Below are 19,052 nucleotides of genomic sequence, written 5' to 3'. Positions count from 1 at the left end.
GTAACGTACACACCATTCAGATATTCATATAATTTTTACTAATACAATTATTAAGATCCAATCCAAACAGTTCCTTTAAGAACTGCATATTTAGAAAAAGGAACGTCAGTGAGCAATATTAATTAATAGTTATTTTGAAGTTCTGTTGTGCCTCTAATTCAATCCTATTTGTCAATATGGCCCAGAGGTGCCACCCTTACCTGGTGGGGAGCACCTGCAGGAATGAACACAGCATCACCAAGGAACTGCACTATGGCCCAGCCTTGCACTCCATACTCATCATACAGTCGCTTCCGTAAGGTCTGGTCCAAGTACCAGCTTTGGTCATGAATGGGGTCATGATCTGGAGGATTTTCTTGGCCTTGTTCTTCTCCAACCTAGGGCCAAGATATGGGGTGGGGGGAAACCATGACACAGCACCTTGATATTGCTGGCTCACAAAATGGTCTGTACCAAAAAACATAACAAACTGTTTCAAGGTAGAACATTATTTTCATTAAGGTCATTTAGGTCTGAAATAGTGACATGTGCATTAGTATGAAGATTCCAGACCAGGCTGAAAACCTGGGAACACAGCAACTATTAATGCCCTCAAAGACAGGACTGGAATACCAAATTGTTGACAGCAATTTGTATCACTCAGCTGCTATGAGCAAGCTTGTTAAATTATCCTGCAGGCTCAAAAGCCTTCTTTGTAACCAACATACCTTCCGGAGAAGTTCCCGTATCTTTTCAGCATCCTTGGCAGCGTAGATGTGCCACAATGCCCCAGGTTTCTCTCTTCCTTCGTGGATTCGCTGCTTTGTTACATCGTCAGCGTCTCCCTCGTCGATTGTTTTCAGAACCTCTGGAAGGGGAATCCAGGTAAAAGCAGTGTGGTTACAAAGCTGCTCATTTCTGACACACAGAACACGAAGGAGTGTTTTGAGCTGCTAAATCCAGTCACACTGCAACTGCTGCATCACAGAGTGCCCCTTCTGAGCACATCAAGCTTCATCTGAACAAAACTCAGGGAATGTGTCAATTGACAGCGAATCACAAAGCTCACTCATGAATTCAAACTGAGCTACAACTATTCAAATACAAGGAGAAGAAAGAGTAACTTATTACCCTGTCTCCTGCTTTCTTCAGGAATGCACCTAATTTCTAGCAAAACTCTGCTGCTTCCACGGTTGGAAACTAATGAAGCATTACTGCCCTTTTAAATTTATGCTGCAAATGTAGCAAACTGCCTTGTATACTTGGATTATATATCATGACAAGCTCAAACAATAAAAGAGAGTCTTCTTTCTCACACACACAATTGATTTTTAATGTAGAGAAAACAGCTTTCCTTAAGCATTACCATCATCATGGGTTCCTTCCCCAATGGGAATCCCAACGTACACCATGACGTTAACAGCATCAGACACATCCAAGTGCAGGTTTGTGGTACCAACTCGTCTGTCTTCTGCAGTAATTAAGCCTGTAATAGAGTGTAAAATAAAATCAAATTCTATGATTAACCTCTTACAGAAATAGACTTTGATGTACAGACTCCTTCACTCAACTTACATGTCTAGTAATACATAAAGCAAACTACTGAACACCATTAATTACTGAATAAGCTCAATTTGTCTCAGCTGCAACCCCCTTTTTTAAGCTTTTATTTCTGATGTCATACTGCTAAAAAAATCCTAAAAAACCCCCCACATCTCTTTCTCAGAACTGCAATATGTTGGTTTACAGCTTAAGTCTAATCCACATTTGGTTACTGAGCTAAAACATTTTTTAAACGATGAAACAATGAAAAATCTTCCATGTCCTTGGGTGAGTTGTTACTGTAGGTGTATCAATATTTGGAATGCACAACCTAAGAAAACACTGCACCCCTGTCTCACCAATATGCAAAGAGAACTACAGAAAGTACATTAGGTAGCTTCGCTTCCACACACTTGCTTTGAAAGATGACTGTAATTTTTTCCTTATCAGGATTGCTTGACATTTTTCAGTATATAAAAAACCCAGCTACTTTAAATGTCATTTATCTTACTCTAAACCTGCAAAAGTATGTATTTTCAAATTAATCAGTTACATTTGTTTTAAATTAAAAGTCTACAAAACCTGCTTTTGACCTCAAAAAATTCCAGTACATTCAGGAATTAAAATAATCCAAGTTGATATGACATGCATTAATTGTTCATGAATCCTCCACACTGCTATATTACAATCACTAAAAAGTTTAATGCTTTACAGTCTCATGCAGGGTATGTGTTCAGATAAAAGTTCCCCTATTTGTATGCGATTTATCTGCTATATAATTAATCTTAAGAGGACAAAACTATCCAATTCAGGTAGCTGAACATGGCAACAGTTTTTTTTGGGATGTTGTCTGTAGTCTGTGCTATTAGACATGAATTAAGAAAATTAAAACCCTGACTGGAGACATGAATGCACAGGTCTAAGTGCCCATAAGATGGGTAATTTTCCTCTTAAACGTATCAACTGGTCTCAAAAAGATACTAACTATTCCTTGAACCCTCTGTTGGTATTATGCTTATTATATATACTAATAATTGTTTGCAAACTTTAACTTACCATATGTACATCTCTTGGATGTACAAGGCAGAATGGGGCACATCTGACAGACAGAGCACTAGCATAAGAACAGATTGCAGGACTAAATGAAAAGAAAATGACAGCAGGCTCTAGGATAAGCACTGAGTTTTGACTAATGCCACAGCCTTGCATTTGCCTAAGTATAATAAAGCATCACAAAAAACAACATATGCAGAAGTATACTCACATACCATAGGCATTGTACATTTTGGGACCCAAGTCAGGACGGACAAAGTAGCTTGGCAGCCTAGAAGCCAAATTCAGTCTGCCATCTCTCTTGGTATATTCAGGAAGAGGAAGATTTTCCATCAAGTCCTCAAACCTGGAGAGCAAAGAGAGACAAAGGCAGGTTTTCCCCTGCAGCACCTACAGCAGAGTCCTGTCACTGATCCTAAGGGCAACTTACCTCGTAGGCATCATATCTCTGAAGTCCTCCCCTGGAGGCCAATCCTTTAACTTTAGTACCATTGGCTGACCATCCTCTGACCTGAGCCGTTCTGCAAGAAACAAATCAAGATTTCTTCATGTAATATCTTTTTACTGCAACTCATTACTTTGTTTAAGCTGTCAGCCTTCTTATATCCCTTACAATGCACAGTAAAATGGATCCTGGTTTTATTTTGGGCTTCCAAGCATTATCATAGTATGACCAAACAACATTTTAACAATTATATATATATATATGTATCATTACCTACAGCATAAGTTTGACAGATCTTGCACAGCTGCTAAGTTCTAGAATACTTTTTATTCAACTTCAAAAACAAGCCTTTCCAAACCCTTCTTCCTTATTTCTTTTACCAAAGTCTAAGGGAGTTTTATCTTTAATTTCAAGAGGAGTAGTACTTCTATAAAATTAAAGTTATTGATTCATGCTCTGAAATCATCCCTAACCTCAGTGTAAAGAAAGAAACAATGGTACACCACACTCAAGAAAGCTCAAGGGCAGGTGGTCACAGAGGAAGGCACACTTTAGTTTTTTTAATTCTTCTTTGCTGGAGGCACTCAAATTAGCAGGGTGCCAAACCCAAACATTTGTTCTTCACTTTGAGAGTTTTACCCTGACTGGTAAAAGAGAAAGTTGGCAGCACAGAAAGATGGCATTACATGTGCAACAGTGATGTGTGCTGGGACAGCACTGATCCACTGCTGCTTTGCCTCAGATCCTGCAAGGGCTAAGAGAGTCTGTCTGGAAGGGGTAAAGGAGCAGCTAGAATCAGTGTAACATTTAGAGAGAAACAAAGGTCACTCTTCTATCAGATTTTTCACAGCTCCACATGAAGCCATCAGTTGGAAAAGAGGGTGTGCAGCAGTGTAACACCTTCAGACTCCCCCTTCCTCAGAAAGTAACATCCTTCAGCACTTCCTACCTTTCCAAGGATCGACAGACAAACAAAAAGCAACTAATCCTACCCGGACCTAGCAGAGCTGCTGACAGCAGAGAAAGCATATCGAAGAAATTAGGACTTGGAGACCTGTGAATCACATCTGTGTTACATATCAACAGGCTACAGAAGACAGCCTTACTTTGCAATAGAAAAAATAATTTTATTGAAATTAAAAGGATTTAAGAACTGCAGATATGTAAACCAGTGTGACTGATTTAAAGATAAATTTTGATGAGCTACAGATTTTAGAGAGGCAAGCGAACTGAAAAGCTCAAGGACTTGAATTTCATGTTTTACAACTTCCCATATTCAAGATTTTGAACTCATCAAGGATATTTGTTCTAAAACAGAAGCAGCTTGTAGGATGGCTATTCAGAAAGGACATACCTGGATGAAAACATATAGATATGACAAATTACACTTAACTGGACAAAGCCCAGAAAAAATCTGATCAGCAAAGAAAAGCAGGTCTAAGAAGGATCAAAACAAAACAGTTAGACCTTCCAAAAGTCCACTTTGAACTCAAAAGTATTAAAAGAAACAGCACAAGATTAAAATTAATTAGAATCAAGTGTCATACAGAATAATCTCAATAACACCTCCAAAGTCAGTGGTCGTTCTACATCTCTTCAGTAACTTAAAGCGAGGGTGGGGCAGCCACATATTTTGGAAATCTAAAACTCATGCAATGTAGAGAAGTCAGAGTCATTATATAATTTGCAAACCATTTTCATATGAGTTACTGTGTGAAATCTCTGGACTAGCAGCAAATAATACTCCTCTATAATAGGGATTGCACACAGCTGAAAAACACTAAATAAAATGCATTTAAAGGAAACTAGCAAGAGTGATAAGGTTTTCCAACCTAGATCACTAATATTTCTCATATAAAGTGTAGTAAAGGTCTAAAAGAAAGGCAGAAGCTGATTTTGCTGAAAGGAGCATACCTGTCTAGAGACAAACTACAAATAACATTTCTCAAAGATAACTTAATCCATACAAATTTACTATTTTCATGAGTGACCCCAGCACAAAAGTGAAGAGTTTGTGAAGTTTCTCAATTACCACCAATACACAAAAGACCACACCATTATATCCTTCTAGACCATTTATTTCTGATTAATAACAGAAATGGTATGAAATATAACGGTGCAAAATACAATACCATGTACTTGGAACCATATAAAAAACAAGTCAAAAGCTGGAAGTTCTTTGAATGGAAAATGACTAGGGAAGGGAATATTTTTAGTCTGCAAATCTCTCATTTCACTGACTGTTGAACAAACATTCCATTAAGTCATCCAACAGTTCACCATTTCTGCTATCTGCACATAGCAACAAATACAGAAAATATTTTATACACAACACTAAAATAAGCAACATTGCAATGAACTGTTACAACTTCAACATCTGTAAGATCACTCTGATCTAGGTACACACAGCCTAAAATGGAGCATTCTCCTTTTCAGAAGCACTTTAACCTGCCCAGTTATATCCCCAGAAATTTTAAGTGGTTAGTTTCCCCATCCAGACTTGACAGAAGGTTTTCTTAAAGAACTCAAGAATTAAGTAATGTGTTATCATGTGAGACATTCATTCATCATTGCTATTCATAATAAACAGAAACTCGTATTTGTACTCACAGATGATCTACTATGAAAATAATTGGCAATGCCAAGTTTACTTAGCTGATGTATTTCACCAAGTCCAAGTTTTAGTACCAAAAGCCTTAGTCTGGTTTAGCTCTGCAGATTCCCTTTGGTTTTACAATAAAAGTTGAAGTTGGAAGGAGAGTAAGGGTAGACAAATTACTTACTGTCTTAATAGCAGTATCTGACAAATAATTTCACTGAGAAAAGTTTTTTAAAAAGTAGTTTCCCGTGAAATGGATAATTTTTTGACACATGAAAGTAACACATGGAAAAAAACCACAGTACAGACAGTTCTCTTGGGCAGTCCTGCCCTAATCTTCACCAAAAAGTATTTTCTAGAGTGTGCTACATCTAAGGAACAATGGCTTCTTTGGATGAAACTGATAGGTATTTGGATTTTTTTTTAGTTATAATTTTTGATTTTTAAAGAAAATAGGTGGAAAAGGAGGAGTTGAAATGGCAAGACAGACTGCTCAGTTAAACTAGTCAGCCATAAATATTACTTACTAGATATTATCTCAAAGCCATCCCAGAAGTCACGCACTTTCACGTCTGAAATTATGGCACAGTTCCTGCAGTTCACCAAATCTACATCTTGATCTCCAAATTCCAGGCTGAAAGCTTCTGGTTTCCAAAGCTCTGACTTCAACTTCTTATGGACACCAGATACCAGCACGGGCTGAGAATACAAAGATGAATGCTTACTCCACCATAACCAAATTTCTTACACATGCAGCCAAACTTTCGTAAGAGCCGAGACTCCTGGCTACCACCACTCAAAAGACACCACAAACCTACTTTCATCCATGTTTGGGTTTTGTGCATCGAGCAAATAACCAGAGTCAAAGCAAGCTTTAGTTCCAAGCCATGTGCAGTTGCACCACTTAGAAGTGGTGTTGGATTAGACTGGCCAAGGCAAGTGCATCAGGTCTCCATGGCAAGGTGTTGGCAGCAGGTGTGGGCTCTGTGATGGGGCTGGGATCTGCCCCATGGACACAGATGGTTCCCCCTGGCTCCACAGACCCATCACTGGCCAAAGCTGAGCCCACAGCTGATGCTGGTGGCACCTCTGTGACAATAAGAAAGGGTAAAAAGTGCTCCACAGCTACTGGGGGGGTGAGATGGACACACACACACACACACGGACACGGACAGCAGGCAGGGGGAAGGGAGAGAAACAACTCTGCAAACACCAAGGTCAGAGACAGAGGAGGTGCTTGCAGCCCATCCAAGAGCACGGTGAGGCAGCTGTGCCCCTGCAGCCTGGGGAGGACCACAGTGGAGCAGAGATCCACCTGCAGCCCATGGAGGACCCTGCACTGCAGCAGAGGGGAGATTCCCTGGAGGAAGCTGCATTCACAGAGAGCCCACTCTGGAGCAGGCTCTGGCAGGGGCTGTGGGGAGAACCCCAGGCATAAGCAAATGTTCTGGTAAAAACTGTGCCCACTGGGGACCCACACTGGAGCAGTCCATTCCTGAAGGATGGCAGCCCATGGAGAGGACCATGCTGGAGCAGTTCAAGAAGGATCATATCCTGTGAGAGGAACTCCACAATGAAGCAGGGGAAGTGTAAAGAGGAAAGAGCAGCAGAGACAAGTGTTATGAACTGACCACAACCCCCATTATTCCCCAATCCCCCTGTGGGGGCCGTGGGGGTGAGGAGGTAAAAGAGTCAGGGATGAGAGAGTAAGGTTAAGCCTTCAAGAAAAAGGTGAAGTGGGGGAAGTGTTTATTGCTTTATCTTTGTTCACCACCATCCCACTCTATTTTTAATTGGCCATAAATTAAATTACTTTATCACAAGTTGAATCTGTTTTGCCTGTGACAGCAATCACTAAGGGATCTCCTTGTCTGTCTTGACCCACAAACTTTTTCACCTTATTTTCTCCCCCTATTCTGTTGAGAAGGGAGAGTGAGAAAGCAGCTGGATAGAGGGGTGTGGCAGCCAGACAAGGTCAATCCACCTGTGGAGGCACAGTGTATGTAGAATCCCACCACTTGTTCCTTTTTTTTTTAAGCACAAATGCAACTACCACTGGAAACAGCATTTGTAGTAAAGCCTTCTCACGAGAAATTTTCATGTTCTGATATGAATTGTTTAACTACTTCAGTCATTATTTATGTATAAACATGGATCATCATTAATTCCTTAGGACAAAACCAAGTAGCAGAAAAGAGGCTGTTCACTTGCAAAAGGGCTTTTAAGATGTTTAGGCTAACCACATATATATATATATATTCTACACAGAGATTCCAGTGGCCTCTCCCAATAAACACTCAAAGGCACTTGCTACACTGACAATACTTGGAAAAGGTATACCAGACAATCCTCCCAACACTGTCCAAGACCTTCTCAGTTCCTCCCATCTCTAAAGAGCGTTACTGGACTTGAGAGAAAAGGAAGAGAGGGTATGAAGTGAACTTGTACACTGACTATTCCCACTTGAAGTGTTCTAGCTTTAGTAACTGCTACCTATGTTCAAATGACAGTTTCCATGCCTATGCAAGTTTGAATTAATTTCAAGCTGTGCCCTATACATTAACAATGATACGAAGGTGGATCTTAGGTTTATTCACATGAAGAGCTCAGCACAACCCTGAGAAGCACAGATGCCCCTGGATGTAGTATCAGTGCATTAGGCAAAGATACCTACAGATACAGATCCAGCTACTTTCTAAATGGTTGCTCCCCAGCAACTGCATGTACTGCTGCAGTACATGTTATTCCTCCTGAAGTGCAGGACTTTGCACTTTCCCTTGCTGAACATCACCAGATTCTTCTCAGTCCCATTCTCCAGCCTGTTCAGGACCCTCTGAATAGCAGCATAACCATCAGTCATGACCAACAGTCATTCCTCCTAGTTTTTTGTTGTCTGTAAACTTGCTGAGGGTATATGAACTCCATCTTATCCAGGTCATTAATGAGGATGTTAAATACTACTCACCTCAAAACTGACCCCCCCATGGTACCCTACTAGTGACTGCAATCACAACCCTTTTGAGCACAGCATTTCAGTCAGTTTTAAATCCATCACACTGCCCACTTACCTAGTCCATACTTCTGTTTGTCTGAAGACATTATGACAGTGTAAAAAAGCCTTATTGAAGTTAAGATAAAAAACATCCAGTGCTCTCTCTTCATCCACCAAGCCAGTCACCTCATCACAGAAGGCTACCAAGCAGGTTAAACATGATTAAACCAGCGTTCCTGAGCTCCTCTTCTCTTCTCCTGAAGCCCAGGCTTGTGATCATGCTTTTTTGCTTTGCTCCCTCCTCTCAGAATCTTGACCCCAATGCCACCATCTGACAGTGACTGCAGCCAAAGTTGCCCCTTACCTCCACATCAACAACCAGTTCTTCCCTGGGTGGAAGCACGAGGTCCAGCACAGTGCCCTTCCCTAGCTGGCTCCTTGGTCAGCTGAACACCCCTCTGTCCCTCACTGGCAGGATTAAGAAAACCACCAGAACTCCATGGCCTTGACCACTACTCCCAGAGCCACCGAATCACTCCTGATACTGTCTTGATATTATGGAAGAGCAGCAGAGTGCAACTGTCTGAGGCCCTGACAAGCAGCAAACCTCCCTAAAATGACAGAGCAAAACCACTGATCTCAAGTTTAAATATACTCCCTGATCCCAGCAGAAATTGTAACATTAAGGCAATGAAAAGGTTTTAAGCATATTCTACAAAAAAACCCTAGGGATCATGTACGAGGAATAAAATAAAAGTACCTTTCACAGGGTGGGTGGAAAGCATTGCCAGGTAGTCTTTAAGCTGATGGATAACCCAGTTGTCTTCAGCACAGGAGAATAATGACAGATTTTGATCCCTGCAGTATTCATTTGACCACTTGTAAATAGCAATTGAAAAAAATATCAACCAAACTACTAAACTTAGTAGAACCCTTCCAGCTATTAAGCAGCGAATTTCTCATGGAAGAAAGAAAACATTCTCCCTAGTGAAGAACACAGGTAGGGTTGCAAGGTAAAAGGATAGCAGGCTTGCCTGGCAGACACTTCCTGCCAAATCCACTCTCAGACTACAGGGAGCGAACAAACAAACAAAAAGAAAGCTCCAGTACCATCCTAAATTTTCAGTGCCTGGGAAAAGAGAAAGCCTAGCATGAAAATTCAGAAAAGAACAGGTTGCTATGGGATGAGAATCCTGACAGTTTCCCCAGCTAAGCAACAACCATTTTCAGGAGAGTAAAATGCTCTTGAAGAACAGGTTCAGAAAAAAATAGTCTTATGGTCTCTCAGTGAATTCTGGGATAAGACATGCTTATTTCTGACAATTTCTGAAACAAAGGAGTCAAAAAGTGTTGCTCTTTCTGCACAACACTGAAGAAGTACCACATTATCCAAATATTAAGGGAAAAGAATTTCCTCTTTTAATAATTTGAGATGCCATCATGGCCAAGATCTTCGTATGGCTCAGATCTAGTGTCCAGTGTGCATTTATTGTGCTGGGGAGAGTATCTAAGAAGTTGTTTTTTTCAAAATAACCTTTTCCAGCCTACAAAATATGAAGAAGAAAATGATTTGGGAATGGTGGTGGAATTAATGTTCTTTCACTTCACTTTTAAAGGTGCAGCTGGGATGTACAGCAGTATGTAAGCCAAAGGAGAACTGTGACTGAGCAGAGTTTTTTGAGAGAGTCTCTGCTTGAAGAAATTCTGTTTAAAATAGCCTTGTTGAGACAGCGATGCCTGCTTGGGTCATGTCTCTCTCTTGTGCAGGAACGAGGGAGGTTTACTTAGGTTACTTTCCACATTTCAACAGGAAACTCAAGTGAGTGCAACAGCACTGGAGAATCCCTAAATGAGCAAGGGACTCCTGTCTATTCTTATTCAAGGGGTTCTCTGAATGGTAAAGTCATCCAAAAGAATCAATAGCACACCTTGGGGCAAAGCCTAAAATAGTGGGACAGAAAGAGTCCATGAGCATGGCACTTGTAGCCAGAGCCTCAGAGTGTGCACCACCTTGGAAGATGATGCACCCTGCAAGCATCAGACAGAAGATCAGTCATGACATCTCGAGACTCCATAAGGAGTCTCTCAGGATTCCTTAACAGTCAATAACTCCAGGGCCACAAGCAGCATCTTGCACCTGGTGATTAACCAGTCTCATTGGCAGACAAACTGACAAGCACATTTTTTGTAAGCATTCCCAAAACATCCAGGATCCTCCTAAGAGAAACAGCAGTATTTGTTGACAGAAAGTGCTGACAAAATTATCAGACTATACTAACCAGAAGGTAAGGACCTCTTTACAAAGTCAGGCAGATGATGGACACCACAGCACTGCAAAACAATGATCTGAAATCCCTCATAAATCAGAATGATGTAAAAGGTTGAAAAAGGAAAAAAAAAAAAAGGAGGAGACTCCTGTGCACCCCCAAAAAATTGGGACAGGAAGATAGCTGCAGTGTGGGGAAGGCTGGCAATACCAGCAGCAAGCTGAGTTTCTAGTCAGACAAGCAAGGGTGTGCTGCACAGTAGCCCCCTCCACCTATTAGGGGCTGGCCAAGGGAGCCATAAACAGGAATGTGGTTGGTGGCACAACAATCATCTTGGCACACACTGCACTCAACTGAAAAGTACCCTGGTTCTGTCAGGAATGGACTCTGAGTGTCAAAAGAGGTACTTGCAGCCTGTTCCTCCACCACACCTCAGCCACCTACATCTCTTGTGAGCAACCACAAATAAACATGGAATGTGAGTGCCAAGAGCATTAGCACTGTAAAAACAGCTGACAGCAAGGACTTCTCCAGAAGATGGTCTCAATTCTGAGTAGTTAGTGAAGGTGACTGTGTCAGAGGCAGCTGCAGAACCAACCACCACGAATACAGTCTGAACACTGATGGACATCATATTCTGTTAAAGCTATGGGTGCACTTCCTTTGCAGCAGCAGTTACTCACCCATTTTTTAAGATTCAGTTTATCTGACCAGGCTGATCTTACTGCCTCTCTGGAGAAGTCTAAACTGCAGTACTACAGCTCAAGATCTGAAAAAGTGACTCTGCTGGCAGCAGGTCTAAGGTCCAGCCTTTTGACTGAAGGCCTAACCAGTTGATGGCACCTCAGACAATCCACAGGAGTGCTCAGTACATGAGCTGCTGAGTTGAAAAAAACACTTGGGTTCCCACTGGCTGTAGGCTCAGGGGGAGCCTATCAAGTACACCCAAAACTCAGATTAGATTACTACATGCAGCACTTTGGTTTCTGCACAAGCTGCAGCTGGAAGGAATGGACCTTTCCCTGAGGCTATAAAGCATCAAGTGTGGGGGAGATATGAGAGCGCATGCAGGAAATCACAGTGGATTCACTACTGGGCTGTAGTAGAGCAGATCAGGTTCAGCACCAACCACATAACAACCAAAAAGGCTGTCACAGCAAACACCCTCATGCTGGTAAACTGAGAAAAGCTCAATATGCAAGAACTCCTGGGCTTGAGTCAGTACAGCATAGAGTGGACAGGGCTGCTGTGTCCCCTGTCATGATGCTACAGTTGAAATCATCATTCCTCATGTTCACTCAGGAGCAAGTGGCCAAAGTTTGAATGGACCTGGCAATGAAAAAGGTACAGACTAAAATCACAGCAAGGGTTGGATACCTGCCATCACCCACCTGGCCTTGTTTCCAGCATTCCCTGAAGATCTTCCAGTTGTTTTTGTTGCTGGGGTCGTGAAGGCAAAGGAGTCTACCATCACACAGCCAAGAGTGGGAAGTGTGTGGATCCAGCACATTTAATCCCATTACCATTTCCTTCACCTCTCTCTGGGTGTCAACCAGGTTACTGGCTCGCTTTGCAGCATCAGATGTCTTCTTATTTTCCACCACAGAAGCAATGATATGGTCTAAGAAATTAGGCAGGCTGGCTTTACCTTTGGCCCCCTAGAAGATGTAAATCCAGAGGTAAGTTTAGTCTTACAACAGTAATCAGTTGTAAACAGTAATCCTTCGGATTCTGGTCATGGACACCTTGCTACCAGAAAAACATGCATCAGTGAACAAACTGGCTCAGAGAGAGACAGGTATCCAGGAACAGAAACAGTAAAATAATCAACTACAGGCTACCTAGAAAAATATTATGCACACAGTCATGAAATAGAAAGCTCTAATGATCTAAACTTAGCTACTTCAATAGTAAAAATGGTTCATGTTTTTCTTAACTTCATTAATATCTCAACTCTATTTCCCCATTTTCCTCATTCCACTACTAAGGAAGTGAATTCAACCCTGGGACAGGTAAGCTGATGGATATGTGAACTCTAAGGAAACACAGAGAGGAGAAAGTGCTTCCTGTATGTCAACAGAACCATCAGTAGACAGCCAAGTATATTCTAGCTCAAATGCCTTTCAAGTTTACACAAGTTTGTTTAAGGAAGTAGTTTACTCATGTTTTTGTCTTTTTTCTGTGGCATGCTTTTGCAATATTTATAAAGTTTTGAAATTTAAAGTGAGCTTGTACAGGGATGCTGATTATCAATTAAACAACTTAAAGGCTGTATTTAACTCACTTTCTTGGTCTCTTGAAAACAATAACCTCTCCATGGCAGTAGCAAACTAAAACTAAAAATTGGCATGAAAATTCTCTACAACTCTGTAAAGTGATGTTTTGGTGAGATATTACATTTGTTTCAACATTCAAGAGTAAAATATTATAAAAACATTTAGAGGAAAATTGTTAGATCATCATGAAATTCTTCCCTAGAACAGTTATCACTGAAGGAATATAAAATTATTTACCGTAGAAGCTGCAGAAAAGACTGGAGGAAAGGGGATTCCTGCATCTGATGGGACCTGAGGAAGCTTTCCTGGCCCTGTGTGTAGCAGATCTCTGAGGCTGGAGCCTTCAGTTTTGTTGCTAGATGTCACTGGGCCCAACAAGAGGCTATTAAACAGCTTTGGGGTTAGAGGGGAAACCTTTGTACTGGAGTTGAAGGAATCCAATCCAAAGGGTGAATGGGATTCTTTACTAAGCACTGATCTCAGTGATCCTGATTCTGCAAGATAAATATAACATTGAGTGGGGGAAGAAGAAAAAACAAGAGGCAAAGTCCAAACGATCAAGAAGTTTTCTGAAATTATTTGTTCTGGCATTAAATAGGATATTGACAGAATCTTGTGGTAAAGGTAAATTATCACTCTAATAGTTAATGAGGCACCTCAGTGAGAATCAAAGACATCAGATCCTTCAGATAGATTTTACCCTTCATATGCTGTTAAATGTTTTGAACAGCACAACAGATCTGATCTGAAAGCATCTGACACACACAAAACCACAACTCTGTAATAGATAAAATTAAAAAAAAAATATTTCCCTGACTTTCTGAATTAATGCTTTGATATTAAATATTTCAAATTTTAATGGTAGTCAAAATATTACAGTGACTGAGCCCTCCAAAACGAGCCAATGATTCATGAACATTTAACATCAACATGTAAAGTAGTTTCTGCCAGACATATGGATAGGAATGAATCCTGTGCTAGGATTTATTCCTGTGAGGTAGTCATGCTACCTCTGACATTCAGGAAGTGTGGTCACTCAACTACCAAGTATTAAAGATGCTCTAAGCTTTCATCTGACCTTCTGACTGGACTCTACTCTCTCAGTTCTCTGGAAATGCACTCTTCACATAGCACACAGAAGAGCTTTATTTGCTTCAACAGTTATAAAGCTGTAAGGCTGTATCTGAAATTAATTACTATCATTTTACATCAGCATACCAGCTTCTGAGAAAATAAATACACAAATTGGCAGTGAAATAAACTATGAGTGACAAGACAGTACTATCTTCAGCTGTATCATCTTTCCAGCTTTGCATACTCCTAAGCCTCTAAACCAAAACTGGTTCTAAGAGGCAAAGGAAGAAAAATGACCTTGTTCTTTTCTGTTTAGGGCAAGGCACTGTCACAAAGTACAGCAACCAAGCAGTACATTATCATATCTCTTTTAATTCCAACACCAGAGGGCATGTCTTCTGCTCACCTTTTGTTTCCTCTTTTGCTTTTTGCGTTGCTAAATCTGCAAGCCAGTGTAAAGCTGACGATGGAGCTGTTTCTGGGCAAAGTGGTCTGTTAGTCTTTATTTCACCAGTGTTATTAGCTGGTAATGTCTCTGTTTTTGTAGATTCTTCTATCCTACTATCAGTTGATTCAGATTTTGGTACAGTGTCCATTTCTAGCTGCCCCACTCCTGCTGTTCCTGCTCCAGTGGAAAAGGTGCTTTCGTTTCCAGAGGCTGATGCACTGGGATTTACAGTCGGAAGCTAAAACAAAAAAAAATAAACCACTGCTAAATGTTGAATAAAGGGAAGAGTTCAACTTGGGACACATTTTAGTTATCCAATGCATATGGGTTTGTCTGTTGTTTTTCTTTCTCCATTTGCTTTAAGTGCATAGTAAAGCTCATTTATGCTTAGCAGCAGAGTACTGGAGCTTATCCCTGTCTGTTAGACCCTGCACTGTGGTGTGAATTCTTCCCATGTCATCTTTTAACACAAGCCCAGGCTTCTGGATTTCTTTTCTTTTCTTTCTTTTTTCTTTATTCTCCAATTATAGGAGGATTTTTTTGTATCAACAGTAACAGAATTGCTCTTGATTCCTTCAGGAACCATAACAAAATAAAAGCAAATGTTGCAAGCTACTAATAGTGGCTTGTTTTAAAATACAGCATCAGTATGAATGGCTTCCTACCCAACTTCTACATAAGAGTATTAGCTCAAATACCCACTTGGTAAGTAAAAGATGCAGTTCATATCCCCAAAAAGTGTCCCAAAAGACTTTTGCTAAGCTAAAACACTCAAGAGTACGCATGGAAAAAAAATAAAATTTCTGTTTCGCAACAGATTAGCCTAAAGGATCTAACACCTTAATAGATCTTAAAGATGTAAATGTCAAACCAGGTAATTTCAGCCTCCAGTTACGTACCTGTGATATTCCATTAGTGACAGCTGGTCTCAGCACTGATTTGTTCTGCCGGTTAATACACGGACAGTTGGCTTTAATGCCCCATTTGCCTCGTGCTGCATGAACCATGTCTCCAATGTTGTAAAGCGCTGGAAATAAAGCAGAGTCTTTAATATCACATGTAAAGAAATCTAAAAGAAAGGCCTGAACTATAATGTATCTTCAGAGGGGTGAGGGGTTTTAGTATTACTGCAAAGTATCTTTAAGATCACGCCCTATCACAAGACACTTGTCTCTGCACAGTGTGGCCAACAGTGCTGACACTGCCTTCACAGTGGCACTGAGAGGTTGTCAAACCTGGCAAATCCTACAGATTATCATCTGCTCCTCCTATTCCCCACATGACTAAGAGCATCATCCAGACACTCCTTGAACTCAGACAGGTTTAGTGCCCTGACCACTTCCCTGGGGAGTCTGTTCCAGTGCCCAACCACCCTCTCAGTGAAGAAGCTTTTCCTGCTGTCCAATCTGAACCTCCTCTGATGCAGCTTCATTCCATCTCCTTGTGTCCTATCCCTGGTCCCTGGAGAGAAGAGATCAGCAAGTGGAAGTCTCTTCTAAATCCATGTTAGACGAGGTACCAGCTAGAACATCATTCATGCATCTTCATATTTTTTCCAATTACTTGCTCAGAACTGAGACAAAATTTGCTATTTTTCTTTTCATGTTTCAATCATTACCTGTACCAGGGATGATCTGTGTTGGCATAAGATTCTCTGGTTCATGAGACTGACCCTTTGCACATTTCAGCCATGAGAAAACTTCCTCATCACCAATCTCCTCTGTCTCTGGAATAAAGAAAAAAAATTATATTTTGTACCAAAACTTTAAATACAGAATACTTCTCCATTAATATTGTTTCTTTAGATTAACCTGGTGATCTCAGAAATCAGCTGTAAATACAGACCATTAGAACAGGATCTACAGCAACTTTTGCCTCTTCAGATCATAAAACTACCACAGTAATTTTCCCTTCATCTCTAGCAGTTTGTTGTTTTCAATCACCTAAAAATCTTGGCTTCTAGCCTTAGTTTTTTTAAATATGATACTCTTGTTCCCATTATGCTTTCTTAAGTTATCCTTATTAACATCCAGTGTTTTATACATCTGCTCCATACAATAATATAACTGTCACTTATACCCCTACTCTTACTGATTGCCAGTTGACAGCACCCACGCTACCAAAGTGGTCTCAATACAGTAAAGTACACAAAAAACCCCCAACCAGGCATCTGCTTTTGTACACATGTCACGCCTCTATTTGTTAAAATTGAACTTACTGAACTTTTTGCTGAATTACAAGCCCTGGTGTGTCAAAGAATCAAAAAAAGAAGAAAACTTTCCAATCTCACTCCTTGTTAGAGACAGCAGTTCTCTGCAGTGTCTGCTTACTAGTTCACCTTGTGACGGCTCTGAACTGTTAAGATATTACTTATATTTCTCTTTTATACTTTCTGAGGGAAAGATAGAACTATCCAGTCGTCTGTCTCAGTACACAGTCTATGCCTGCTGATGCTGTAATTTTAATAATCACATCCTAAGCAAATAAATAAAACACAGGTACATAAGGAAATGAAGAAAGGACCGGCAGCATAAAAGACAGCAGTGCCCAAGTTCCAAACAAGTTGATAGTCACTAATTCTCCCACAAAACCTTCAGCAACTTCCCAGAAACTATCCCCAGTGAAAGCTAGTCAGGTCAAAGATTGCAGTGGGTAGAAGAGCCAGTACTCACCGCTGCGTGGACGGCTCTTCCTCAGCCGGTAACAGTCCAGACAGACCCCAAACCCACACTTCCGACACACCCAGTGGATATTGAAGAGAGTTGTCTCACACACATCACACATCTCCCTCACACCACGTACTGCTCGCTTCCATGCCACCTTCTCTATAAAGAGGAGGAACACTGAGAATTAGTGCTTTGACACTTTGCATTTCTCCCACCTAATTTGAGAATATCACAGTAACGCTGATAAAGAAACAATTCACAGAAACGTGACCTGAAGGCAGAGTATAGAAACACGTACTTTTTACATTCAGAGACACGTTCTTTGAGTTGCTAGTTTAGTGACACTATTAAAATTCCCCTTTCTAAGAGTGGGTAAGGTTAGGTCTGAAAATGCACATTACAAGGAAACGCAGCACCTTACAGAGTTCAGTAATGACTGAATTTCAAGGAGCACTTATGGAATTTATAGCAAAATTATAAAACTTCTGCTAGTTTATGAACAAATAACATCACCTTCTAAAACCAATAAGAATGCATATTTAGTTTTACTAATCAGATGCCTGTCAACAATTCAGATCCTAAACACATTTGCTGAGGAAGGGGAAGGCCCCTCCAAAACGATGCCCTTGTACATTCCAGAAACTAAAGGGAAAAAATCAGATAGTCAGTTACCCATGTGATAGGCTAAGCTGGCCATCTTTTCATTTTTTATTAAAACTATTCCCTTTGAAGTGGAAAGCTGGCAACCAGTTGCTCAGCTGAGTCCTTCCAGGCTCCTTCCCTAGAAACCCCTGAGCTTTTACATGATGTCTCTGGAGTATAAAAGGATAGGAATATATGAGAAAAGTTGATCATTAAAGTACAGCTGGTCAGTGTGTGGTGTTCTTGATTTATTTCTAATTTCTTAGGAGCATGAGTCAGCTGATTTCTGCATTTATTTCACATCTGGGATAGTTATCATTTGCTTCCTTGATAGTAATGTTGCACTGATGCAAAAGAAAAGTCCCGAACGCTGGTCCCACAATTACACACACCCCAAAGAAGTGAACATAGCCTTCTCTTTGGAAGAGCAGAAGCATATTCACAAGAAATTACATGACATTTTCAACTCTATTCCACTGCATTGTACACACATTACACAGAGAGGATGGACAGAAAACATGTCAAAAGCCCAGCTTACGATGTGGCTCCACCATCATCATCGCCTCCTTCTCTGACATAACAAGTTGGCAGAACTGGTCCCCAACATTGGCCAGGATATATTTGGAAGTTTCCAGATCTATCCCTTCTGCAGGGGAGGAGGAAGGAATCCATAGGCTCATGGCATCTGGGTCACTTTGCTGTGGGTTCAAGAAACCCTCTACTCGCAGGATCCCTTTCCGGGTAAATACCAGCCTGCAGGAAACAGGATGGAGTAACTGAGAAACCAATCAACCACCTTTAATAAACTTATAATGTTAATAAACTTATAATGCCATCTATGTCAGAACATAAACCCAGAAAAGGGGAAAAAAAGGCTTCAGCTAGAGTGCTATATTCTACAGACAGTACATTTATTTTGCAAATCCCAGTAACAAGAGAATAAAGTACATAAAGCTATGGCTGCAAAACCCACTGGAATGAATCTGCAGATCCTAGTAAGTATTGGGGGGAAATTCCACATACAAGAAATTTCTACAGCTTGCCAAGTCTCACATCTCTATACTATTAA

General features: G+C 40.7%; 1 protein-coding gene across 1 annotated transcript in view; it reads right to left on the bottom strand.

Annotated features, from left to right (window-relative positions):
- KDM3B (lysine demethylase 3B) overlaps positions 1–19,052 on the bottom strand; it is a 34,535-nt gene that overhangs the window by 3,746 nt on the left and 11,737 nt on the right. Inside the window, exons 10-22 of the mRNA XM_018073462.2 lie at positions 18,522–18,736; positions 17,348–17,500; positions 16,294–16,401; positions 15,575–15,702; positions 14,634–14,913; positions 13,391–13,647; positions 12,269–12,535; positions 6,146–6,317; positions 3,005–3,095; positions 2,790–2,920; positions 1,346–1,465; positions 708–847; positions 201–377 (exon numbers count right to left, since the gene is read on the bottom strand). Of these exons, the coding sequence (XP_017928951.2) occupies positions 201–377; positions 708–847; positions 1,346–1,465; positions 2,790–2,920; positions 3,005–3,095; positions 6,146–6,317; positions 12,269–12,535; positions 13,391–13,647; positions 14,634–14,913; positions 15,575–15,702; positions 16,294–16,401; positions 17,348–17,500; positions 18,522–18,736 (2,239 nt within the window). The remainder of the gene's footprint in view (positions 1–200; positions 378–707; positions 848–1,345; positions 1,466–2,789; positions 2,921–3,004; positions 3,096–6,145; positions 6,318–12,268; positions 12,536–13,390; positions 13,648–14,633; positions 14,914–15,574; positions 15,703–16,293; positions 16,402–17,347; positions 17,501–18,521; positions 18,737–19,052) is intronic.

This window comes from Manacus vitellinus, unplaced genomic scaffold (genome assembly GCF_001715985.3).
Source record: "Manacus vitellinus isolate BGI_N305 unplaced genomic scaffold, ASM171598v3 scaffold_25_pilon, whole genome shotgun sequence".
Taxonomy (NCBI): domain Eukaryota; kingdom Metazoa; phylum Chordata; class Aves; order Passeriformes; family Pipridae; genus Manacus; species Manacus vitellinus.
This window is presented reverse-complemented; position numbering and strand designations above follow the sequence as displayed.